Source organism: Hemiscyllium ocellatum, chromosome 9 (assembly GCF_020745735.1).
Source record: "Hemiscyllium ocellatum isolate sHemOce1 chromosome 9, sHemOce1.pat.X.cur, whole genome shotgun sequence".
Lineage (NCBI taxonomy): Eukaryota > Metazoa > Chordata > Chondrichthyes > Orectolobiformes > Hemiscylliidae > Hemiscyllium > Hemiscyllium ocellatum.
In genome coordinates, this window is record NC_083409.1 from 109,856,384 (window position 1) to 109,882,835 (window position 26,452).

General features: G+C 45.4%; 1 protein-coding gene across 2 annotated transcripts in view; it reads right to left on the reverse strand.

Moving 5' to 3' along the window:
* ttll7 (tubulin tyrosine ligase-like family, member 7) overlaps positions 1–12,344 on the reverse strand; it is a 192,638-nt gene extending 180,294 nt beyond the window's left edge. For both annotated transcript variants that reach the window (XM_060830002.1, XM_060830003.1), the window contains exon 1: positions 12,253–12,344. In XM_060830002.1, the coding sequence (XP_060685985.1) occupies positions 12,253–12,313 (61 nt within the window). In that variant the 5' untranslated portion in view covers positions 12,314–12,344. The remainder of the gene's footprint in view (positions 1–12,252) is intronic.
* Positions 12,345–26,452: the final 14,108 nt, after the last annotated feature.

A 26,452-nucleotide genomic window follows, 5' to 3' on the forward strand; every position in this document is an offset into this window, starting at 1 on the left:
TTCACTCGATCTATCCTGTCTGTACCTGACATATGCTTCCTTCTTTTTCTTAACCAAACACTCAATTTCTTTAATTATCCAGCATTCCCTATACTTACCAGCCTTCCCTTTCACCCTGACAGGAATATACTTTCTCTGGACTCTCATTATCTCATTTCTGAAGGCTTCCCATTTTCCAGCCGTCCCTTTACCTGCGAACATCTGCCCCCAATCAGCTTTCGGAAGTTCTTCCCAATACCGTCAAAATTGGCCTTTCTCCAATTTAGAACTTCAACTTTTTGATCTGGTCTATCCTTTTCCATCACTATTTTAAAACAAATAGAATTATGGTCGCTGGCCCCATAGTGCTCCCCCACTGACACCTCAGTCACCTGCCCTGACTCATTTCCCAAGACAGGTCAAGTTTTGCACCTTCTCTAGTAGGTACATCCCCACATACTGAATCAGAAAATTGTCTTGTACACACTTAAGAAATTCCTCTCCATCTAAACCCTTAACACTATGGCAGTTCCAGTCTATGTTTGGAAAGTTAAGATCCCCTACCATAACTACCCTATTATTCTTACAGATAGCTGAGATCTCCTTACAAGTTTGTTTCTCAATTTCCCTCTGACTATTAGGGGGACTATAATACAATCCCAATAAAGTGATCATCCATTTCTTATTTCTCAGTTCCACCCAAATAACTTCCCTGGATGTATTTCCGGGAATATCCTCCCTCAGTACAGCTATAATGCTATCCCTTTTAAAATGTGCCACTCCCCCATCTCTCTTGCCTCCCTTTCTATCTTTCCTGTAGCATTTGTATCCTGGAACATTAAGCTGCCAGTCCTGCCCAACCCTGAGCCAGCCAGTATATTAGTCCCCTTCCAATTTAGGTGCAGCCCATCCTTCTTATACAGGTCACTTCTACCCCAAAAGAGATTCCAATGATCCAAAATTGTGAATCTTTTTCCCAGACACCAGCTCCTCAGCCATGCATTCATCTGCTCTATTCTCCTATTCCTGCCCTCACTAGCTCCTAGCACTGGGAGTAATCCAGATATTATTACCCTTGAGGATCTCCTTTTTAAATTTCTGCCTAAGTTTCTGTAATCTCCCTTCAGAATCTCAACCTTTTCCCTTCCTACATAATTGGTTCCAATGTGGACAATGACCTCTTGCTGGCCCCTCTCCCCCATGAGAACATTCTGCACCCTCTCTGAGGCATCCTTGATCCTGGCACCAGGGAAACAACACACCATTCTGCTTTTTCTCTGCTGACCACCGGAACATCTGTCTGTTATCGGACTACAGAATCCCCTAACACAATTGATCTATTGGAAGCTGACGTACCCCTCGTTGCATTAGAGCCAGTCTCAATACCAGAAACTTGGCTGTTCGTGCTGCGTTTCCCTGAGAATCCATCATCCCCTACATTTTCCAAAACAGCATACCTGTTTGAAATGGGTATATCCACAAAAGACTCCTGCCCTAGGTACCTACCTCTCTTACCATTCCTGCAGTTAACCCATCTATGTGACTGTATCTGAGACTTTCCCCCCTTTCTATAACTGCCATCCATCACAATTTGCTGTTGTAAATTCCTCACCGCTTTGAACTGTCTCTCCAACCGTTCCACTCGATCTGATAAGATTCACATCCAACAGCATTTATGGCAGATATAATCTGCAGTAACCCTTAAACTCTCTTTAAAGTCCCACATCTGACAAGAAGTACATCTCACTGCAAAGGCCATTTTTGCTCCTTCACAATCTACAGACCCAGAAAATAACACCGTCTTATTCCTCTACAAACACTGCACCAGGTTAAATTAATAGCTGTGGCTTATATTTTAAGTTTAATCAAAAGACTCATGTCCAAAAACATACAATCAAGAAAAAACCCATGTACTCACTATTGGACAGACTTAAACAATGATTAACTTATCTGATTCTGTGCTGTGAACTTCGCCCGAACAGGTTCCTCCAAGATTAGTTGTGAAATTCACTGTTAGTTAATTTTCCCAGACGCACTCCGATGTCCAGCGACACATGAATACAAAACCAGCAAAGGCAGTAACTTTGCAGGTTCTCTCTCTCTCTCTCTCTCTCCCGCACTGTCCTCACCATGTGATTCCTTTGTCTGTTCTTCTACCTTTTAAAACTGCTGTTGTTTTGACTTTTTTTTTCCAAAGTTCCAAAACAACGTAACAGCATATAAAACAGTAATTGCTGCTCCTGGAATTCGAGGAAATCACCTCCAACACCTAAAATACCTCAAAAAAAGGAGCAACTCCTACAGCCAGAAAGTTTTCCCGTCCTCCATCTCGGATTAAGGTCAGTCCCTTGAGTCCTGGCAACATCCTTGTAAAGTTTTTCTGCATGCTTTCATTTTAATAACAGCCTTCCTATAGCAAGGTGACCAAAACTGAACACAATACTCCAGGTGCGGCCTCACCAACATCCTGTACAAGTGCAACATAACTTCCCAACTTCTATACTCTATGCCCTGACTGACGAAGGCCAGTGTGCCAAAAGCCTTCTTCACTGCCCTGTCTACCTGGGACGCCACTTTCCAGCTTCACATCGATTGACTCCGCCTTCCAGCATCTGCAGTCCTTGGTGTCTACTAAGCAACTGACTTCTGATGGATTGCGAAAAGCTATGTGACTCCTTTAAACTATTCCTTTTTTATCAAATGGCATAATCTCACACCAGTTGGCTCTCACAGCCTGAATGCTAAGGCTACTCTCTCAGTACAGAGAAAGATAGAGAGAGAGAGAGAGAGAGAGATAGAGGGTTACTGGTGGGTTAGCCTGAGGGTTACTACACCTCATGTTGTGAAGGACAGTCCTTCATGGCACCCTCAGCCAATGCAGGAATTGTGCTGTTGGCGTTACTCTGCATTGTAAACCACCTGAGTTGGCTAATTGCCGTAACAACTTAGTGCTTTTCAAACTTAAAGGCCTTGTGAACATAACAGCTTTACCCTGAGAAATAAAAGCTCACAGAGTAGAGAGTAACGTACAGGCGTGGATGGAAGGCTGACTGGTTAACTGGAAGCAGAGAGTAGGAATTAGACTGTTAGCACATTGCCTTTGTTGCTGCGCCCATGGAGTATGGCTGTTGGGACGTCACGTTGAGGTTGTATAGGATATTGGTGAGGCCTTTTTGGAGTACAGTGTGCAGTTCTGGTCACCCTCCTATAGCAAGGATATTATTAAGCTGGAGAGGGTTCAGAAAATATATGTTGCTGGGAAGGGATGGCTTGAGTTATAAGCAGAAGCTGGATAGGTTGGGACTTTATTCACTGGAGTGTGGGAGGCTAAAGGGTGACCTTATGGAGGTGTATAATATCATGCCGGGTATGAATAAGGCGAATGGCAGGTGTCTTTTCCATACAGTGGGGGATTTCAAGACTGGGAGTATATTTTTAAGGTGAGAGGAGGAAGTTTTACAAAAGACATGAGAGGCAACTTTCTTTACACAGAGAGTGGTTCGAGTGTGGAATGAACTTCCATTGGAAATGGTGGATGTGGGTACAGTCACAATGTTTAAAAGTCAATTGGATAAGTACATGAATAGGAAATGTTTGGAAGGATATGGGCCAAGCGTAGGCAGATGGGACTAGTTTAGTTTGGGATGTGGTTGGCATGGACTGGTTAGACTGAAGGGTCTGTTTCCGTGCTGTATGACTGTATCACTCTTTGACTCTACTCTGCTCTCCACTTTACAACCCACCTACAACATCTTCCCATCTCTATCCCCTGGGTCACGAGTATTATCAAGCACTAACATGGGGTCACAATGGGAGAAGGTTTGGGAAGCAGTGCTGTGAGAATGTCGAGGACATATGGCTAGATCCAAACAATCAAACAAAGAACTGCGCATGCTGGAAATCTGACACAAAAACAGAAATTGTCTGAGAAACTCAGCACGTCTGGCAGCATCTGTGGAGAGAAAGCAGAATTTATGAACAAGATCTTAACCTGGTTGACTTCTATAATATTCTTGGTGTTGTGCTGCTAAATAATATTTCCTGGGTCTGACGAGATCAGAAAATCTTTCACTTTATTTAAGAACCACCTTGCTCTGGCTTCAGTTTATCACAAGGCAGCCCTAAGAGACTGTACACTGACAGGCATATACCCCTTTACTCTATTCTGAGGCCATAAGCATGGGAAACTGATTGGCAAGGTTAGATCACATGGAAAACAGGGAGAAGTAGCCACTTGGATACAGAACTGGCTCGAAGGTAGAAGACAGAGGGTGGTGGTGGAGGGTTGCTTTTCAGACTGGAGGCCTGTGACCAGTGGAGTGCCACAAGGATCGGTGCCGGGTCCACTACTTTTTGTCATTTATATAAATGATTTGGATGTAGGAGGTATAGTTAGTAAGTTTGCAGTTGACATTAAAATTGGAAGTGTAGTGGACAACGAAGAGGGTTACCTCAGTGCATGACGGAACCTTGATCAGAGGGGCCAAGGGGCCGAGATGAGGCAAATGGAGGTTAATTTAAATAAATGTGAGGTGCTGTATTTTAGAAATCAGGGCAGGACCTAAATACTTAATGGTAAGGTCCTGGGGAGTGTTGCTGAACAAAGAGACCTTGGAGTGCAGGTCCATGAAAGTGGAGTTGCAGGTAGATAGGATAGTGAAGGAGGTCTGCTTGTCTTTCTTGGTCAGTACATCGAGTATAGGAGTTGAGAAGTCATATTGCAGCCGTACAGGACATTGGTTAGACCACTTTTGGAATACTGCATGCAGTTCTGGTCTCCCTCCTATAGGAAGGATGTTTTGAAACTTGAAAGTGTTCAGAAATGATTCACAAGGATATTGCCAGGGTTGGAGGGTTTGAGCTATCGTGAGATTCAATAGGTTGGGGTTGTTTTCCCTGGAGCATCAGAGGCTGAGGGGTGACCTTATAGAAGTTCATAAAATCATGAGGGGCATAGATTGGGTAAAAAGCCACGGTCTTTCCCCCAGCATAGCAGAGACCAGAACTAGAGGGCATAAGTTTACAGTGAGAGGGGAAAGATTTAAAAGGAAACTCAGGTGTAACTTTTTTATACAGAGGGTGGTACGTGTATGGAATGAGCTGCCAGAGGAAGTGGTGGAGGCTGGTACAATTGCAACATTTAAAAGGCATCTGGATGCGTATATGAGTAGGAAGGGTTTGGACGGATATGGACCAAATGCTTGCAAATTAGAGTTGATTAATTTGATATGTCTGGTCAGCATGGATGAGTTGGACTAAAAGGCCAGTTTCTGTGCAGTATAGCAGGTCTGGCAGTGTCTGCGGAGAGAGAAACAGAGTTAACGTTTCGTGTTCACTGACCTTATGGCAGAACCGGGTTTTCCTCTCCGCAGAACTGCTGAGTTTCTCCAGCAAGTTCTGGTTTTGTTTCAGATTTCCAGCCCCCACAGTTTGTCATATTATTGTTATGTTCTTTTCCTGAAAGCAGTCAACAGTGATTGTTAATCACTGCACTGCTCTAGTTGCTGCTGAAGGATGTAAAGCTGCCTGCTGCAGACTGGGCAAAGGATTGGCAGAAGGAAAGTGTCAGCAGATGGCAACGCATATGGCCAAATGTGGGTTCCAAACTCCGCTCACCACAGTACCCCGCACCTCCCACCCCCAGAGCATCACTGCTCTCTTCAAAATAGAACTCGTTTTCAAAGCTCAGTTCCCCTAAACTGCAGACACAATATGGGTCACTCGCATCAGCGTTAGAGATGGAAGTGAGATGAACTCCCTCTTGGACAATCGTAGTTTGGGAGCTGCAGAAACGTTACGAGTGGGGAGCAGTTTGAAGTTGGTGAGATGCCCCTTTATAACCCAGGACAGCATTTGACAACCAAATACGATGAGAATGCTCACAAGACCATTCGCTGGCTGACCAGCAACGTTTTCATTATTGGGCATGGCGTTTAATGAACTGAAAGAACAGAGAGAAGACAAAGTCTTTAAAAGTATCAGGTCTATCCATCTTCAAGCAGAAAAGGCAAGGGAAGAGAGGTCCTCGCAGTCATGAACTGTTTGATCAAATTCCCACCGGCAGGAATGTGAGCAACCAGAGAACACAGATTGAAGATAATTGGGGTGGATGACAAGATTTTGTTATTAGATAGAATTCAATGCATGAAAAGGAGGTAGAGATAGACTCAATAGTTACTTTCATGAAGAACAAAGGGAAGTGGAGTGCCACTGAATAGACAGTGCTTCAAAACAAAACCAGCACGGGAACAATACACAGATTGTTCTGTGCTGAACGGTTCCATGAATCTACAATAACGTTTACTGGCTCCAATGAATAGAGGAAGAATATTTCAAATGAAGTGTTTACTGTGGAAAAGGACATGGAAGATATGGAAGATATAGAATGTAGGCAAATAGATGGTGACATCTTGAAAAATGTCCATATTACAGAGGAGGAAGTGCTGGATGTCTTGAAATGGTTAAAGGTGGATAAATCCCTAGGACCTGATCAGGTGTACCCGAGGACTCTGTGGGATGCCAGGGAAGTGATTGCTGGGCCTCTTGCTGAGATATTTGTATCATCAATAGTCACAGGTGAGATGCTGGAAGACTGGAGGTTGGTTAACGTGGTGCCACTGTTTAAGAAGGATGGTAAGGACAAGCCAGGGAACTATAGACCAGTGAGCCTGACCTCGGTGGTGAGTAAGTTGTTGGAGGGAATCCTGAGGGACAGGATGTACATGTATTTGGAAAGGCAAGGACTGATTAGGGATAGTCAACATGGCTTTGTGCATGGGAAATCATGTCTCACAAACTTGATTGAGTTTTTTGAAGAAGTAACAAAGAGGATTGAAGAGGGCAGAGTGGTAGGTGTGATCTATATGGACTTCAGTAAGGCATTCAACAAGGTTCCCCATGGGAGACTGATTAGCAAGGTTAGATCTCATGGAATACATGGGGAACTAGCCATTTGGATACAGAACTGGCTCAAAGGTAGAAGACAGAGGGTGGTGGTGGAGGGTTGTTTTTCAGACTGGTGGCCTGTGACCAGTGGAGTGCCACAAGAATCAGTGCTGGGTCCTCTATTTTTTCGTCATTTACATAAATGATTTAGATGCGAGCATAAGAGGTACAGTTAGTAAGTTTGCAAATGACACCAAAATTGGAGGTGTAGTGGACAGCGAAGAGGGTTACCTCAGGTTACAACAGGATCTTGACCAGATGGGCCAATGGGCTGAGAAGTGGCAGATGGAGTTTAATTCAGATAAATGCGAGGTGCTGCATTTTGGGAAAGCAAATCTTAGCAGGACTTATACACTTAATGGTAAAGTCCTAGGGAGTGTTGCTGGACAAAGAGACCTTGGAGTGCAGGTTCATAGCTCCTTGACGTGGAGTCGCAGGTAGATACGATAGTGAAGAAGGTGTTTGGTATGTTTTCATTTATTGGTCAGAGTATTGAGTACAGGAGTTGAGAGGTCATGTGGTGGCTGTACAGGACATTGGTTAGGCCACTTTTAGAATACTGCGTGTAATTCTGGTCTCCTTCCTATCGGAAAGTTATTGTGAAACTTGAAAGATTCAAAAAAGATTTACAAGGATGTTGCCAGGGTTGGAGGATTTAAGCTATTATAGAGACAGGCTGAACAGGCTGGGGCTGTTTTCCCTCGAGTGTCAGAGGCTGAGGGGTGATCTTACAGAGGTTTACAAAATCATGAGGGGCATGGATAGGATAAATAGACAAAGTCTTTTCCCTGGGGTGGGGGCGGGGAGGGGCGGGGGGGGAGGGGGGGGTGTCCAGAACTAGAGGACATTGGTTTAGGGTGAGAGGGGAAAGATATAAAAGAGACCTACAGTGCAACCTTTTCATACAGAGGGTGGTGTGTGTATGGAATGAGCTGCCAGAGGAGGTGGTGGAGGCTGGTACAATTGCAACATTTAAAAGGCATTTGGATGTGTATTTGAATAGGAAGGGTTTGGAGGGATATGAGCCGGGTGCTGGCAGGTGGGACTAGATTGGGTTGGAATATCTGGTTGGCATGGACGGGTTGGACCGAAGGGTCTGTTTCTGTGCTGTACATCTCTATGACTCTGTGACTGCAAGTGACAGGCTCTCAATGAATTACAGGGCCTATGCAATGTCTGGAACATAGATCACATATCCCAGTGGTTGGGTGATTGAATTAATAAGTTCCTTTGATTGTCTATAAAATACAGAGTGATCCCAACCAGACCACAAAACAGAGAACAAGAAAAAACCTGTGATTCCATGATTAGGTAGCAGCGCTTCCTTCACAACCCTGAGTGTGCTAACAGTCACATGAACAGCCACATTAACCCATTCAGTCAACTCAGTGTTTGTGCTTTGAGTGCCATTCGCTGCAAACAAAAAGGACATGAAGAACTGCCCCAGGAGTTTAGAGAGCCTGTTGTTCCCTTTGCCTTGCATTCACCATGGCAACACCTACCGGCACAGAACACCAGATGGCCTCCTTCTTTAGAGATTGCAATTTCCCTTCCCACATGGTTAAAGATGCCCTCCAACGTATCTTGTCCATATCCCGCCCCTCCGCCCTCAAACCCCACCCCTCCAACCATAAAAACCCGGTGCTCACTTTCCATCCTACCAACCTTCGCATAAACCACATCATTTGCTGACATTTCCGCCACCTCCAAACGATCCCACCACCAGGGATATATTTCCCTCCCCATCTCTTTCCACAAAGACCGTTCCTCCATGACTACCTGGTCAGGTCCACACCCCCCTACGAGCCACCCTCCCATCCTGGCACCTTCCCCTGTCGCCGCAGGAATTGCAAAACCTGCACCCACACCTCCTCCCTCACCTCCATCCAAGGCCCTAAAGGAGCCTTCCACATCCATCAAAGTTTCACCTGCATATCCACCAATATCATTTATTGTATCCGTTGTTCCCGATGCGGTCTCATCTACATTGGGGAGACTGGACGCCTCCTAGCAGAACACTTTAGGGAACATCTCCGGGACACCCGCACCAATCAACCACACCAACCTGTGGCCCAAAATTTCAACTCTCCCTCCCACTCTGCCGAGGACATGGAGGTCCTGGGCCTCCTCCACTGCCGCTCCCTCACCACCCGACACCTGGAGGAAGAACACCTCATCTTCCACCTCGGAACACTTCAACCCCAGGGCATCAATGTGGATTTCACCAGTTTCCTCATTTCCCCTTCCCCCACCTATCCCCAGCTCCAACCTTCCAGCTCAGCACCGCCCTCATGACTTGTCCTACTTGCCTATCTTCTTTCTACCTATCCACTTCACCCTCCTCTCTGACCTATCACCTTCATCCCCACCCCCATTCACCCATTGTACTCTTTGCTACCTTCCCCCACCCTCCTCCCTAACCTATCACCTTCATCCCCTCCCCCATTCACCTGTTGTACTCTATGCTACCTTCCCCCACCCTCCTCCCTAACCTATCACCTTCATCCCCTCCCCCATTCACCTGTTGTACTCTATGCTACCTTCCCCCACCCTCCTCTCTGACCTATCACCTCCATCCTCACCCCCATTCACCTGTTGTACTCTATGCTATTTTTCCCCCACCCCCACCCCTCTCTCATTTATCTCTCCACTCTGCAAGCACTCTGCCTCTATTCCTGATGAAGAGTTTTTGTCCAAAATGTCGATTTTCCTGCTCCTCGGATGCTGCCTGGCCTGTTGTGCTTTTCCAGCACCACTCTAATCTAGACCTCGGCTATACAGCCAGTTTACTAACTAATCACATTCTGAAGGGCGGTCACTTGATTTGAAATGTTTAACACTGATTTCTCATCACAGATGCAGCCAGACCTGCTGAGTTTCTCCATCAATTTCTGTCTCTGTTTGTTGTTAAGCAATGAGCCCCTTTTCTCCTGTTATGTACAGAGGATACTCAATTATCTGAATATCAATTATCTGAACATCGGAGTATCCACAGTAGATCCTAAGACCCCGACAGAAACATTACATCAAAGAGCTGTTTCAGCCCTGATCAGGTCTTTTGTTTACAGATACAATGATTAAGAATGATCTCCACATTACTGATGTCCTGCCTTCTCTCTCCTCCCACACACTTTCCCTGGAGTTCTACACAGGGGTGTACCCTGAAACCGCCCCTTCCCCAGATAATCTCTGTAACATTGTCCTGTACAGGGCGAGGGTGGAGCTTGGCAAAAAGTTGCAGTCAAAAGGTGTGTGTGTGTGTGTGTGTGTGTGTGTACTTAGCCCACAAAGCCGACAGCAGTCTGACTGTTGGTGTACAGTCCGGCTGCCCCAGCAGCAGGAGCTGGGGGTGGTGGGGGGAGGGGGGGGGGGGGTGGTGCTAGGCTGGGGGTTGGGGGGCATGGACAGGGGTTGGAAAGTGGGACGGCGTGGTTAGGGGCCGACAGGGGAGGGCAGGACGTATGGGGTGAGTTGGAACGGGTTTGGGGTGCGGGGTGACAGCGGGCGGACAGCGTTGGGGGCAGGCGAATGGGGTTTGGGGGAGGGCAGGGCCAGGGCTGCCTCGTCTCCTGAACAGGGAGCACATTTCACAGAAAACCCCAAGCCCCAAAGGAAATCAATTAACCGAATAATCAATTATCCAAACGAAATAGTGCCCGCCCATCCCGTTCAGATAATCAAGGTTGCTCTGCAAATTGGTGCAATCGTTTGAAATTTGGCATTCTCGCATTTGTCCTGATAAACTGAATCTCTTAATTATAAATATAGAATCCCTACACTGTGAAAGCAGGCCATTTGGCCCAAAAAGTCCACACCGACCCTTCAAAGGGTATCCTACCCTGACCTACACCCCTACCCTATCCCTGGATTCCCCGTGGTCAATCTGTCTGACCTTGCACATCTTTGGACTGTGGGAGCACCCGGAGGAAACCCACGCAGACACGGGGAGAATGTGCAAACTCCACACAGTCAGTCGCCTGAGTCGGGAATTGAACCCGGGTCTCTGGCGCTGTGAGGCAGCAGTGCTAACCACTGTGCCACCGTGCCGCCCACTAAGATGTGTCAAGATCTCTTGACACATCTTGTGAAACCCACCTCCTTGATGATTCACCCCAGCCTATGATGCCCCTCTCACCTGAATCTAGTGTCATTCTACCACTTGCCATTCCTGGAAGAACTTACTATCCACCAGATAGACATACCATCTGTGCATCTGGCAAGCATTGGTACTCCTAAGGGTCCTTGCTCATTGAGGGGCAGTCTTTCTGAAGATGGCTGAGCAGGTGACAATGCTGTGATTCTTCAAAAGGGACCTGGAGGTCCATAAGAAGACATCTGCTGCCCAAATGACCCACAAAGGAAGCCCTGGCACCAGACACTGGCAGCCTGGTCTGAGGTCACCATCTGGTCATGGAGTTTCTGTATTCCAGAGGAATGGCAGCAGTGGCACAGGAAGGTCAATCACCTTCTGCCCTCTTCCAGGGCAATACCATGCTCTTCTCTCTGCGACCTCCCCCTCCCTCTATCGCTACTGCACCCACCTGCCACCAGGGTCTTGCTCTCTCACTCTCACTGCTCCCTGTGACATCTCCCTCACTCGCTGTTGTTAGCCATCAGCCTCCCCACTCCATTAACCCTCACTGTACTGCCTACTGACTCCTCATCACCACCACTCCCCACTCCCCCCACCTTCACCAGCACTAACGACTGGGCCACCCAATTTCCCCTCACTCACGCCCTCCCCTTTCTCTCATTCCTGAAGAGGGCAGAAAGAGCCAAGATGGGTCAAAGGGTGCCTGATACCCCGACAGCTTGGCCCAGTCCACTGACAGCCTGGCCCAGTCCACTGACAGCCAGGCCTGGTCCACGGAGAATCAGGCCCGGTCCATGGAGAGCCAGGCCTGGTCCACAGAGAATCAGGTCCGGTCCATGGACAGCCAGGAGCAGCAGTGGCAGGGTCTGCTGGGATTGAACGCAGCTACCTGAAGCTCAACACCTCAGCCACTGGTCCTCAGAACCGAAGCTATGATGACAGGTGGATGGGAAATGTTGAGAGAATCTTGCCTCATGGTGCAGAAAGTAGTTAAAGAATGCAGCAAGTTGATCCTGTGACATCAGGTCTGGCCTCGCTTGATTTCCTATGTGGTTCTCACCATAACCCACACAATTCAGGGACCTGTAAAATTCTAATGGTTGACTCCAAATCAGAACGTCTCAGCAACATGTCTCACCTCTCGGCAGGATTCACATTCTGTGCAAATAAGAGACTATTTGAAGACATTTTCCCCACGACCATCACACGGATCTGCAAGGGAAGGTTATTCTCACCGATCTGATATTTGGTGCCAGCGAAGTTTGCTGTGATGGCTCCTTTCTTCTTCTTCTTCATTCTGATGTTCCTTTTCCCAACTCCAGTGGTTTTATACGGCAGCCCGCTCTTCAGTGTCAGACTCGAGGTCCCTTGAACATCTAAAGAAAGAAAAGTTACACGATACAGTGGTTTCAGGATGCCGAGGAGGCAACATGGAGAGATTTCTGCACATCATTTCGCCCAGTTCAGAAACAGTTAACATGTTCAGGTGTAGACAGTGACCTCCCATCAATTCCTTATCTTCAGAATCTTCCGTTAATTTTCATACAACTGAGCTTAGAATTTCTCAGCTTCAAATAACTTCTTACAAGGTTTGAACCAGCCACTTCTAATCTGGAACTTTCAAACTATCTCTCTACACTGCGGTAACCTATTTCTTAACAGTTCTAAACAACCTCTCTTCCTCAGGAACAACTGTCTAATATACCCAGCTTCTGCCAGGAATTTTGCAAACTCAACTAAAACCAATGGGTTTTCTTGAGGCTGCGGTTGATTCTGGTTGATAAAACCAAAAAAGAAAACACAATTCTGGAATGGCCTAGCTGAAGCCAGTTACTCTGAACAGTTGTAAAACTCAACAAATGTAAACAAAACCCCACTCATCCAACATGGACACTGGAAACGAACAGGTCTGGAAATCCATCTGAGCCTGAATTTCAGGAACTGGATCCAATGGCAAACACTGGAGCAGACAGATAAGTGTCCTTGAATCGTCTGGAGTCTGTTTGACTTGCAGAGGTGAAGTGAGTACTGATACTTCATAAAGGTGTGGAAAATCTCTATGTCTCTGGACAGTTACTTTTCTGTGGATCTGTTTCCACTTCCCAGGCCCCTTTCTGACAAATTAGGAACTGGATAATTATCCTGCACTTTTACTTCCTCAATTTAGACTTGGGGAACTGATACAGCTCCTCCAGAGACACTCAAGGAGACTATTGGAGACCTTCTTAATTGTATTCAAGGGACAACATTGGGAGTATGTACATCTAGGGGACTGCATTAACAGTTGGAATACACCTCTGTGCCCTAGAGAACAAATAGGCTTGTTCTTAGCTCCTGCATCTGATCACTAAAACCCTTATGTGTTTCTTATTACTGATAAGCTACTACTGTAAACCATTTTCTATCTGCAATAGAAATTGAATAAGCTTTATTGTCTCGTACTGAAATGAAAAGTTCACAAGTTGCCACTTACGGAACCACCTTAGATACAAGGACACCTTGGTACAGATTCTTCAGTACAAACTCTTAGGGGAAAAATTGGAAAAATAAAGAAATAACACGTCCAGCATTATAGGTCATGGAAAAATAAATAAAACATTCAGCATTAAGTCAAGAACAAGAACGTAATACATAGAAGAAAAAGTTTATTTATAACAGCTATGACGTAAGTTGCAGTTCAGAAAAGATTTACAAGGATGTTGCTAGGAGGATTGAGCTATAGGGAGTGGCTGAACAGGCTGGGGCTGTTTTCCCTGAAGCGTTGGAGGCTGAAGGGTGACCTTATAGGAGTCTACAAAATTATTAAATGCATGGATAGGGTAAATAGACAAAGTCTTTTCCCTGAGGTCAGGGAGTCCAGAACTAAAGGGTATAGGTTTAGGGTGAGCGGGGAAAGATATAAAAGAGATCTAAGGGGCAACTTTTTCACACAGAGGGTGGTACATGTATGGAATGAGCTGCCAGAGGAAGTGGTGGAGGCTGGTACAATTGCAACATTTAAAAGGCATTTGGATGGGTATATGAATAGGAAGGGTTTGGAGGGATATGGGCCGGGTGCTGGCAGGTGGGACTAGATTGGGTTGGGATATCTGGTCAGCATGGACGGGTTGGACTGAAGGATCTGTTTCCATGCTGTACATCTCTATGAGTCTAGTGGCATGTAGGATTAGGTAAGTGTGTACATAATGAGATTTAGTGATTAATTTATAAGTAATTTCTATAAGGCTGAGAGACTTGGGTCTGTTCTCATTGGACAGAAGAAGGCTAAGAGGGGATTTGATAAAGATATATAAGATTATCAGTGGATTAGATTGGGTAGACAGTGGAAGTCTTTTTCCTAGGATGATGATGTCAGCTTGTATGAAAGGGCATAACTACAAATTGAGGGGTGGTAAATTTAAGACAGATGGCAGAGGCAGGTTCTTTACTTAGAGGGTGATAAGGGCCTATCTGCCAATGTAGTTAACTCAGCCACATTAGGGAGATGTAAACAATTCTTGGATAAGCACATGGATGATGATGGGATAGTGTTGGGGGATGAGCTTAGATTTGTTCACAGGTCAGCGCAACATTGAGGGCCAAAGGGCCTGTTCTATACTCTATGCTCTAGTTCTGCAACTATAGTGATTTCTTTTAAGATACAACATAACAGAGAGAGAGATTTTCTGATAAGTACTGGGTTTTCATTGATTGAGTTATGCAAGTGAACAGTGTAGTACATGGGACTTTAGATAGGAGGGTTTACCTTGGCTTAAGGCAAATAACCATAGCTTCAAGAAACCCTCTAGATTTCAGTTCAGTTTATAGAAATCCTGGCAGAAGCTGGGTATATAAAACTGCTGTTCATGAATAAGGGAGATTGTCTAGAACTGTTAATAAATAGGGGACAACAGTGTGGGGAGACAATTTGAAAGTTACCGACCCTAGAATTAGTTAGTTAAAACCCTGATAGGGATTATTTGAAGCTGAGAAAATCTAAGCTCAATTATATGAAGATGGAAGGATGAGGCTGGCTATCAGATTCTAAAGATGGGGGATTGAAATCACAGCTAAATTAAACTCTAGCAATATGACAGAGTAGTGAATTCCCTCCAGCATGCATACTCTAATGGAAAACTGTTGGGATACTGAGATTATATCCTACACACAAGTTTCAGAATGTTTAAACTTGTGATTTACATAAATGGATTGATTTGATCTATTTTATCTTCATTCCTTTTCTTAGTTAATTTCTATTTTATTGTTAAAATTCAATCTGCTCCACTGCATGTTTGTGTTTCAGTGAAAGATCACTATACATTAAAAAAAATGATCTATCAAGCCAGATTAGTAACCTTGGTGAGGACCATAACACAGGTGTCAGGTAGCAAGTACAGTTGAGAACCAAGAGGAGGGTTTAGAAAGGAGGTGATCAAGCATATTAGAAAAGGGGGATTATGGCAAAAGACTGGCAGTTAACATAAAGGGAAATCCCAAAGTCTTTAACGATACTTCAATAGTAAAGGTATGGTAAAAGGAGGACTCACACAAAATTGGGGCCAATAAAAAAGTTTTAAACATGGAAGGTGAGGGTAAGGCTGAGGTACAAAACATTTGCATCAGTCTTTACCAAGGAGGTAGATGCTAGCCAGGCCACAGTAATAGATTATGTGTCACTACCAGGATTCAAAATTGATTAAGAAGAACTGTTGAACAGACTGTTACTCATTGAGTCGTAGAGTCATGGAGATGTACAGCACGGAAACTGACCCTTTGGTCCAACTTGTCCATGCTGACCAGATCTCCTAACCTAATCTAGTCCCATTTGCCAGCCCTTGGCCCATATCCCTCTGAACCCCTCCTATTCATATACCCATCCAGATGCCTTTTAAATGTTGTAATTGTACTAACCTCCACTACTTCCTATGGCAGCTCATTCCATTCACACACCACCCTCTGCATGAAATATTTGCCCCTTAGTTTCATTTTAGATCTTTCCCCTCTCACCCTAAACCTATGCCGTCTGGTTCTGGACTCCCCTACCCCAAGGAAAAGACCTTGTCTATTTACCCTATCCATGCCCCTCATAATTTTATAAACCTCTATAAAGTCACCCCTCAGCCTCAGAGGCTCCAGCCTAATCAGCCTTGCCCTAGAACTCAAACTCTCCAACCCTGGCAACATCCTTGTAAATCTTTTCTGAACCCTTTCAAGTTTAACAATATTTTTCCAATAGCAGGGAAACCAGAATTGAATGCAGTATTCCAAAAATGGCCGAACTAAGAGCTCATACTTGCGAGGGGCTAGGATCAGATAAGAAGCATCCTTAGATATTAAAGCAAGTGAAATTGAAAATTGCAGAAACACTAGCCATAAACTTCCCTGAACTCAGGGGAGGTGCCAGAAGGCTGAAGATTTTTAAAAATCACACCTTTGTTTAAAAAAAATTTGTCATAGAGAAACAGACCCTACAGTCCAACTCGTCCATGTCTAATCTAGTCCCCCCTGCCAACACTTGGCCCATATCCCTCCAAACACTTCCTATTCATATACCCATCCAAATGCCTTTTAAATATTACAATTGTACCAGCCTCCACCACATCCTCTGGCAGCTCATTCCAGGCATGTACTATACTTTGAGTGAAAATGTTGCCCCGTAGGTCCCTTTTATACCTTTCCCCTCTCACCCTAAACCTATGCCCTCTAGTTCGGGACTCCCCCACCCCAGGGAAGAGACTTTGTCTATTTATCCTATCCATGTCCCTCATGATTTTATAAACCTCTATAAAGTCACCCTTCAGCCTCCGATGCTCCAGGGAAAACAGCCCCAGCCTGTTCAGCCTCTCTCTATAGCTTAAATCCTTCAAACCCTGGCAACATTCTTGTAAATCTTTTCCGAACTCTTTCAAGTTTTACAACATCCTTGCGATAGGAAGAAGACCAGAATTGCATGCAATATTCCAAAAGTGGCCTAACCAATGTTCTGTACAGCTGCAACACGACCTCCCAACTCTTGTGCTCAATACTCTGACCAATAAAGCCTTCTTCACTATCCTATCTACCTGCAACACCACTTTCAAGGAGCTATGAACCTGCATTCCAAGGTCTCTTTGTTCAGCCACACTCCCTACGACCTTACCATTAAGTGTATACATCCTGTTAAGATTTGCTTTCCCAAAATGCAGCACCTCACATTTATCTAAATTAAACTCCATCTGCCACTTTTCAGCCCATTGGCCCATCTGGTCCAGATCCAGTTGTAATCTGAGATAACCTTCTTTGCTGTCCACTATACCTTCAATTTTGGTGTCATCTGCAAACTTATCAGCTACACCACTTGTCTCACATCCATATCATTTACATAAATGACAAAAAAAAGTGGACCCAGCACCTATCCTTGTGGCACTCCCCTGGTCACAGACCTCCAGTGTGAAAAACAACACTCCACCACCATATTCTGTCTTCTACCTTTGAGCCAGTTTTGTATCCAAATAGCAAGTTCTCCCTGTTTTCCATGAGATCTAACCTTGCTAATTAGTCTCCCATGGGGAACCTTGTCAAACGCCTTACTGAAGTCCATATAGATCACATCTACTGCTCTGCCCTCATCAATCTTCTTTGTTACTTCTCCAAAAAACTCAATCAAGTTTGTAAGACAAGTTTTTTTTTTAGATTACTTACAGTGTGAAAACAGGCCCTTCAGCCCAACAAGTCCACACCGACCCTCCGAAAAGCAACCCACCCAGACCCTTTCCTGATGAAGGGCTTATGCTCGAAACGTCGAATTCCCTATTCCTGAGATGCTGCCTAACCTGCTGTGCTTTAACCAGCAACACATTTTCAGCTGTGATCTCCAGCATCTGCAGACCTCATTTTTTACCACCCAGACCCATTCCCAACATTTACCCCTTCACCTAACACTTCGGGCAATTTAGCATGGCCAATTCACCTGACCTGCACACCTTTGGACTGTGGGAGGAAACTGGAGCACCCGGAGGAAACCCATGCAGACACGGGGAGAACGTGCAAACTCCACACAGACAGTTGCCTGAGGTGGGAATTGAACCCGGGTCTCTGGCGCTGAGGCAGCAGTGCTAACCACTGCCACGCATGAAACCATGTTGATTAGCATCTAATCAGTCCTTGTCTTTCAAAATACATGTACATCCTGTCGCTAACAATTCCCTCCATCAATTTACCCACCAGCGACGGCAGGCTCGCAGGTCTACAGTTCCCCCCTGGCTTGTCCTTCTTAAGTAGTCGGTTAAAGTTGTTGTTAAAAGATTCTAATGCCCAGCAAGTACAGATCGGTCAGTTTAAAATCAATTATTTGAGATAGAATTAGCAGCTGCATGGAAAAGGATGGGTTGATTAAGAAGATTCAGCATGGATTTCTAAATGGGAAACTGTGTCTTACTAACATTCTGCAGTTTTTTGAAGATGTAACAGAAAGTCTTATAGAACATAGAACATAGAAAAATAGAGCGCAGTACAGGCCCTTCGGCCCTCGATGTTGCGCCGATCCAAGCCCACCTAACCTACACTAGCGCACTTTCCTCCATATACCTATTCAATGCCCATTTAAATGCCCATAAACCACTGTTACTGGCAGGGCATTCCATGAACTCACGACTCGCTGAGTAAAGATGACTCGCTGAGATCAGGCTCTGATGTCGTGTGTGTGTGAACCTTCTCAAGGAATTCAATACAGTGACATACAAGAGATCTGTGAGAGAAACTACAGCTCATGGAATAAAAGGGGCAATAGCCATGGAGTTACAGAATTGATCACATGACAGGAAGCAGGGAGGAATGGTCAATAGATATTTTTCAGGCTGGAGGAAGGTTTGGAGTGGAGTTCTCCATGGGTCTGCTTCAGCATCATTGCTTTTCTCGATATCTCTGTAAATTATCTAGATCTTGATGTGGAGCAGATAGTTGCAGAGTTTGTGAAAGACACTAAACTCGGAAGCACTGAAAACTGTGAGCAGTATTGTGCAGAACCCCAAAAGGGTATTGACCACTTGGTGGAGTGGGCAGAAAGACAGCAAATGGAGTTTAATGCAGAGAGATGATAGGGGATGCACTTTAGAAGGAAGAACATTTAAAAATTAATTCACAGGGTGTGGGTATCACTGGCTAGGTCTGCATTTATTGCTCATCCTAATTCCCTAGAAAGCAGTTAAGAGTTAACCAGTTGCTGTGGGTCTGGAGTCACAAGTAATCCAGACTGGGCAAGAAATTTAGTGAGCCAGACCAGTTTGGGTAATAATTGACAGTGGTTACCATGAGGCTGAATGTCATTGATTTTAAATTTCACTGCCTGGTATAGTGGGGTCTGAACTTAAGTCCTGAGAACATGAGACTGCATCCTCTGTGGGATCTTACCACCCCCTTCCTTTGATACATTCAGTGATGAAGTATGCACAGTGCTGACAATTCCTCACCGTTCAATGAAGTCAGTTCCCCCAATCCATCCTGAACGAACAGCCACTTAACCTGGGATTACGCTCTCCCCAGCCCACGTTTTTGATTGGCTGAACCAGGGAAATAGAGTCTAGATTAGAGTGGTGCTGGAAAAGCACAGCAAGTCAAGCAGCATCCGAGGAGCAGGAAAATTGGGTTTCAGGCAAAAGCTCTTCATCAGGAATGGAGGCAAGGTGCCTTAGGGGTGGAGAGATAAATAGGAGGGGTTTGGGGCTCGGAGAAGGTAGCAAAGAGTACAATGGGTGAATGGGAGTGGGGATGGAGGTGATAGGTCAAAGAGGGGGGTGGAGCAAATAGGTGGGAAGGGAGATTGGCAGGTAGGGCAGGTCACGGGGACAGTGCTGAGCTGGAAGGTTGGAACTGGAGTAAAGTTGGGGGAGGGGAAATGAGGAAACTGGTGAGGTCCACATTGATGCCCTGGAGTTGAAGTGTTCTGAGATGGAAGATGAGGTGTTCTTCCTCCAGGCGTTGGGTGGTGAGGGAGTGGTGGTGGAGGAGGCCCAGGACCTGCATGTCCTCAGCAGAGTGGGAGGGGGAGTTGAAATGTTGTGCCACAGAGTGGTGGTGTTTATTGGTGCAGGTGTCCCGGAGATGTTCCCTAAAGTGGTCTGCGAGAAGGCATCCAGTCTCCCCAATGTAAAGGAGACTGCAATGGGAGCAATGGATACAATAAATGATATTGGTGGATGTGCAGGTGAAACTTTGATGGATGTGGAAGGATCCTTTAGGGCCTTGGATGGAGTTGAGGGGGGAGGTGTGGGCACAGGTTTTGCAATTCATACAGTGGCAGGGGAAGGTGCCAGGACGGGAGGGTGGGTTGTTGGGGGGGGGCGTGGATCTGACCAGGTAGTCACAGAGGGAAGCGGAAAGGTGTGGGGAGGGAAATATATCCCTGGTGGTAGGGTCTGTTTGGAAGTGGCGGAAATGTCAGCGGATGATGCGGTTTATGCGACGGTTGGTAGGATGGAAGGTGAGGGCCAGGGAAATAACCTCTTAGAATGGGTTCTAACCCCTTCAGAGTCCTGTATGTTTCCGTGAGATTCCCTAACCTATTTTTCTAAACTCTAGATGCCCAGTTTATTCAGCCTCGTGTCTAAGAACAACCCCCTCACCACAAGCACTGAGCTTTCTTCTGCCTGCTTTCCACTCCAAATACCTCAGAAAGGCCCTCCCAAAGGTGGCCAGGCATGTGCCTGTCAGGCTTTGCTCAGTGCTTCCCCTCCCCACATCTTTCAATCCCTTTACAACATCTCTTCTCACTCCCCCTGGCACGAGGGGACATAGGGAGAATTCCTTCCTTTGCGCTGCTGGTCTGTGGTTTCACCAATTCCTGTCCCACGTGCAGTGACATCAGAGGAAGGGAATTAAGGCACTGAGTGTGAGTCAAATGGCCAAATTGCAATAACGTGCCAGCTGATATGGGGGAGACAGAGAGAGAAAAAACCTCTTCCCTCTGGACAATGTATCATGAGACACAAGCCATGGATCTCAAACCTGCAACATAAAGGTCTGGAGTGGAAAAAACATTTCACTCAAAACGTTAGGGACATAGTAAAACCGAGGGGATGGAGGAAGGCCATTTGGCCCATTGTGCCCATACCAGCTGAAAACCAATTATCCACCCTCACCCTTTTCACTTTCTTTTTTGTCCTTGGGTTGGGGTTGCAGCTGACAAAGATGAACATTTGTTGCCACCCCTAATTGCCATTGGACTGAGGGGTAGTCCCAACCATTTCAAAGCAAAGTTAAGAATCAAATACATTGCTATGGTAATAAAGTACAAATTTGAGATAGCTTAGGGAATTCCTTGTGAACGCAACCTGTAAACCTCTCTTGGTTCATCCTGGAGATCGTACTTTTGGTAGTCTGGAATAAAAAACCTCTTACAGGCAGTTTAGTTTAACTTTAGTCATCCCCTTTACTGACTAATAACATCACTGTTACAACATAACACTGATATCTATAAACCAGACTAACTGGATTCTAATAACCTGGGGAGTTCAAGAGCCCTGGGCAGGCTACTCTGTTGTACTGTCATAACCATATACCTTGATACACAAGTTTACAAAAGCTGTACTGTCACAAACACAAAAAGTTAACAAAAGCACTGCATGTTCTAAACTAGACATGTAACAGTGAAGGACAATAATTTGGGAGAGAAGTTAATTGACACGTTTCATTTTGAGGTGAAAATCAAACACTGTTATTAATTTCACAGTGTTATCACTCGTTGTCCTGTTTTTATAGATTCACTGATGTTAAGGCAAATATTCTTAATTGCCTTACCCACTCTGCCTGTCTAATTTCTAATGTGTTCTATAATTCAAAATTACATTTTAGTCTAAATGTTTAAAGATAAGTTTTAAGACTATAAACTTTCTCATTCCCTTCTTTTGTCATTACATGTAGGCCAGGCCAGGTAAGGATGGCAGATTTCCTTCCTTAAAGGGTACAAGTGAACCCAACGGATTCTTATAATTGTTCTTTAGGCTCTGGTACCTGAAGAGTATATCTAAGTATACTTTTCGATTGGGATGAAGGTTTCTACCTCTCCCAGCCTTCCAGGAAGGCAGCTCCTGACTGTCACCAGCAAAGGGCGGTGAATTTGTGGAACTCATTGCCGCAGAGGGCTGTGGAAGCCGAGTCATTGAGTGTATTTGAGACAAAGGTAGAGACACTCGTGATCGGTAAGGGTATGAGAGTTACAGGGAGGAGGCAGGAGAATTGGGAGAAATTGGGAAATCAGCCATAACAGAGCAGACTTGATGGGCTGAGTGGCATAATTCTGATCCTACTTTTTATGGTCATATGGTGTCTGGGTGAACAGAAAAATCCCCAGTTCCCCTCTATCCTTCTGTCAATAGCTGTAAATCTATAGCCTTTGGTTAATGACCTCTATCTTAAGGGAACTGGGTCTTTTCTATCTCCCCTCTATGGGCCCTTTATAATTTCATCGACTGAATCTCCCCTCAACATCCCCCCTCCCAGGTAAACAACTCCAGCTCGTTTTTATTTTATCTGTTCAGTCAAAGCATTCAATAGGGTATTGAGATGATTACTTGAGTGGTCAATATTTGCTGGATTATGGAGGAAGGGTGGGAGAATGGATACATCTCATGGTTCAGAGAGCCAGTACAGACATAATAGACCAAATGGCCTCCTTCCATATGATTCTGTGGCCAGGCGGAATCATGAGGAGGCATTAGGGGTGTCACCTGTCAGCTGCAGGGCACACAACATCCCTACCTGGGATGGTTCATCAAGCCACATGCTGATCGAGCAGCGGTGAGGCTGCCTCCAGGATGTACGCTGGAATCAGGACCCAGAAGGGGGCGGGGAAGAGGTCAGGCCCAGCGGGAGTTGTTGGCCAATCAGAGAACAGCATTCCTTGCACTCAACAGCACCACAGAAGCAGCAGTGGCTGCAGCTGGTAGAACATTTCCCCCAAAGCCCATGGATCTCAGCGCACCCAGACCCAGGGGAACTGAATATGGAGGGTCCGGTTGGATACTCATGGGATCTGAATGGCACTGACTAGACTGGCATTTATTGCCCATCCCTAGTTTCCCAGAAGATAGCAAAAGGCCAACTGCATTACTGTGGGCCTGGAGTCACATGCAGGTCAGCTTAGGTAAGGACTGCAGATTTCCTTCCCTAAAAAGAGCAGCCAGTGAACCAGATGGGATTTTACAACAATGGGGCTACAATTAGACCTGATTTTAATTTTTTTTTTATTGAATTCAAATTTTACCATCTGCCATGATGGGATACAAACCCATGACTCTAGGGCATTAACCTGAGCCTCTAGTCTTGAGACACTACGACCATACCACTGCCTGTCCTTTTCTAGCCTCACCGCTACAACTCTCCAGTCTCGGCAATATCCGTGTAAATCGCCTCTGGACCCTCTCTAGAGCGATCACATCCTTTCTGTAATGTGATGATGAGAGTCTACTGAGGGTTGTCGAGAATTGGAAATTCCTCCCTGAAATGGTGGTAAAAGGTGATTGTCAATAACTTTAAGAGTGAGTTAAACAGGTGTGTGAGAATAGGGAACATACAAATCAGAAGCAGGGATTTGGGACTCAGCAAAGAGGTACAGGCAAGATGAGCCAAACAGCCTCATTCAAGGCTGTGAGCATTGACCAGTCCACACCAACCTGTAGTTCCATCACACATGGATCACTGAGTGGGATGGCAGACTCAATGACATTATTCCACACTCTGCATATCAAAACAGAGTCAGACGTTAGACTACATCAGGTTATAGCTGAAAATGTGTTGCTGGAAAAGCACAGCATGTCAGGCAGCATCCAAGGAACAGGAGAATCAAGGTTTCGGGCATAAGCCCTTCTTCAGGAAGAAGGGCTTATGCCCGAAACCTCGATTCTCCTGTTCCTTGGATGCTGCCTGACCTGCTGTGCTTTTCCAGCAACATATTTTCAGCTCTGATCTCCAGCATCTGCAGACCTCACTTATACCAGGTTATAGTCCAACAGGTTTATTTGAAATCACAACATTTCGGGGCACCGGTCCTTCATCAGATGAAGTCACTTCTTAAATAAACATATATCTAGTTCACTAAACTCTTCTGGAGTATTGTTCTGGTCCCCCAGTTATCGGAAGCTGCAGAAGATTCAGAACAGATTTTCCAGGATATTGCCAAGTACAGAAGGTTTGAACTATAAAGAAAGACTGGATAGGCTGGGACTTTCTCACTGAAGAGTAGGAGGTTGAGAGGTGATCTGACAGAAGTTTGTAAAATCATGAGGTATATACATAGAGTTAATGGTCGGTGTCTTTTCCCAAGAATGGGGATGTCAAGACAGGGGGGGGGGGGGGGGGGGGGGGGGGGGGGCACATTTTTAAGGTGAAAGGAGAGAGATTTTAAAAAGACATGAGGGGGAAAATGTTTACATAGAGAATGGTTCGTGAGTGAAACTTCCTGAGGAAGTGGTGGACATTACAATGTTTAAAACACATTTGGATAAGTACATGAATAGGAAAGGTTTGGAGGGATCTGGGCCGGCACTAGGCAGGTGGGACTAGTTTAGTTTGGGATTATGTTCGGCATGGACTGGTTGGACCAAAGGTATGTTTACATGTTGTGTGACTCGAAGACTATACGGTCCTTAAGGGAGGATTTTTCTTTTAAATTAATTCATGGAATGTGGGTGTCTCTGACTCGGCCAGCATTTATTGCCCATCCCTAACTGCCCAGATCAGAGTTAAGAGTGAGCCACATTGCTGTGGGTCTGGAGTCACATGTTGGCCAGACCAGGTTAAGGATGGCAGTTTCCTTCTTTGAAGAACCTCAGTGAACCAGATGGGTTTTCCCAATAACTGTGTGACAACTGATGTGTAATGAGGCATACTTGAGCTTAAGGTGAAGGAACCCCTTGAGGCAGTGACCGTAATATGATAGAATTCACCCTGCAGCTTGAGAGGGAGGAGCTGGAATCAGATGTAATGCTGTTACAGTTGAGTGAAGGGAACCACAAAGACAGGAGAGAGGACACGGCCAGAGTTGATTGGAAGGGGAGCTGAGCAGGGAAGATGGTGGAGCAACAATGGCAGGAGTTTCTGGGGGTAATTCGGGAGGTACAGCAGAAACTCATCCCGAGGAAAAAGAAACATAATAAGGGAACGCTGAGGCAACAATGGCTGACAAAGGAAGTCAGGGACAACATAAAAGCAAAAGGAAAAGTATACAATGTGGTGAAGATTAACGAGAAATTGAGGATTGAGAAGCCTTTAAAAACCAGCAGAAGATAACAAAAAACAATAACTTGGGGAGAACCTGAAATGTGAGGGCAAGTTAGCTAGTAATATAAAAGAAGATTGCAAGAGAGTTTTCTAATATTGAAAAGGTAGGAGAAAGGCAAAAGTGTACATGAATTACTGGGAAATAAGGCTAGAGAATCATAATGGGGAACAAAGAAATGGCAGAGGAAATGAATAGGTACTTTGCATCAGTTTTCACAGGGGAAGACATCAGAACTTCAAGAGAATGAGGGGTAGATGGTGGCCATCGCGAAGGAGAAAGTGCTGGGAGTGTTGAAAAGTCTGAACATGGATAAATTGCCCGGACCAGGTGGTCTCTACCCTAGAGTTCTGAACGAGTTAGCTGAGGAGATAGTGGAGGCATTGGTGGTGATCTTTCAGAAATCACTGGAGTCAGAGAGGGTTCTAGAGATTGGAAAATGGCTAATGTAACAACCCTGTTTACAAAGAGAGGGAGGCAGAAGACAGGAAACTCTAGTACAGTTGGCCTGACCTCAGTAGTTGGTAAGATTTTAGAATCTATTATTAAGGATGAGATTGCAGAGCACTTGGAAGTGAGTGGCAAAGTTGAGCGGTGTCAACATGGCTTCATCAAGGGGAGGGTAAAAAATGAGGTCTGCAGATGCTGGAGATCACAGTTGAAAATGTGTTGCTGGTTAAAGCACAGCAGGTTAGGCAGCATCCAAGGAATAGGAAATTCGACGTTTCGGGCATAAGCCCTTCATCAGGAATGATTCCTGATGAAGGGCTTATGCCCGAAACGTCGAATTTCCTATTCCTTGGATGCTGCCTAACCTGCTGTGCTTTAACCAGCAACACATTTTCAACTTCGTCAAGGGGAGGTCATGCCTGACAACTCTTCACAATTCTTTGAGAAGGTAATAAGCGAATTAGACAAAGGGGAGCCAGTGGGTATGATGTGTTTGGATTTCCAGAAGGCATTTGACAAGGTACTTCACAGGAAGCTGCTCCATGAGGTAAGAGCCCATGGTGTTAGGGACAAGGTATTGGCCTGGATAGAGGATTGGCTGACTGGCAAAAGGCAGAGAGTGGGGATAAAGGGGTCTTTTTCAGGATGGCAGCCGGTGACTATTGGAGTTCCACAGGGGTATCTGTTGGGACCATAACTATTCACATTACACTCTAATAATCTGGACAAAGGAACTGAGGGCATTTTGTTAAGTT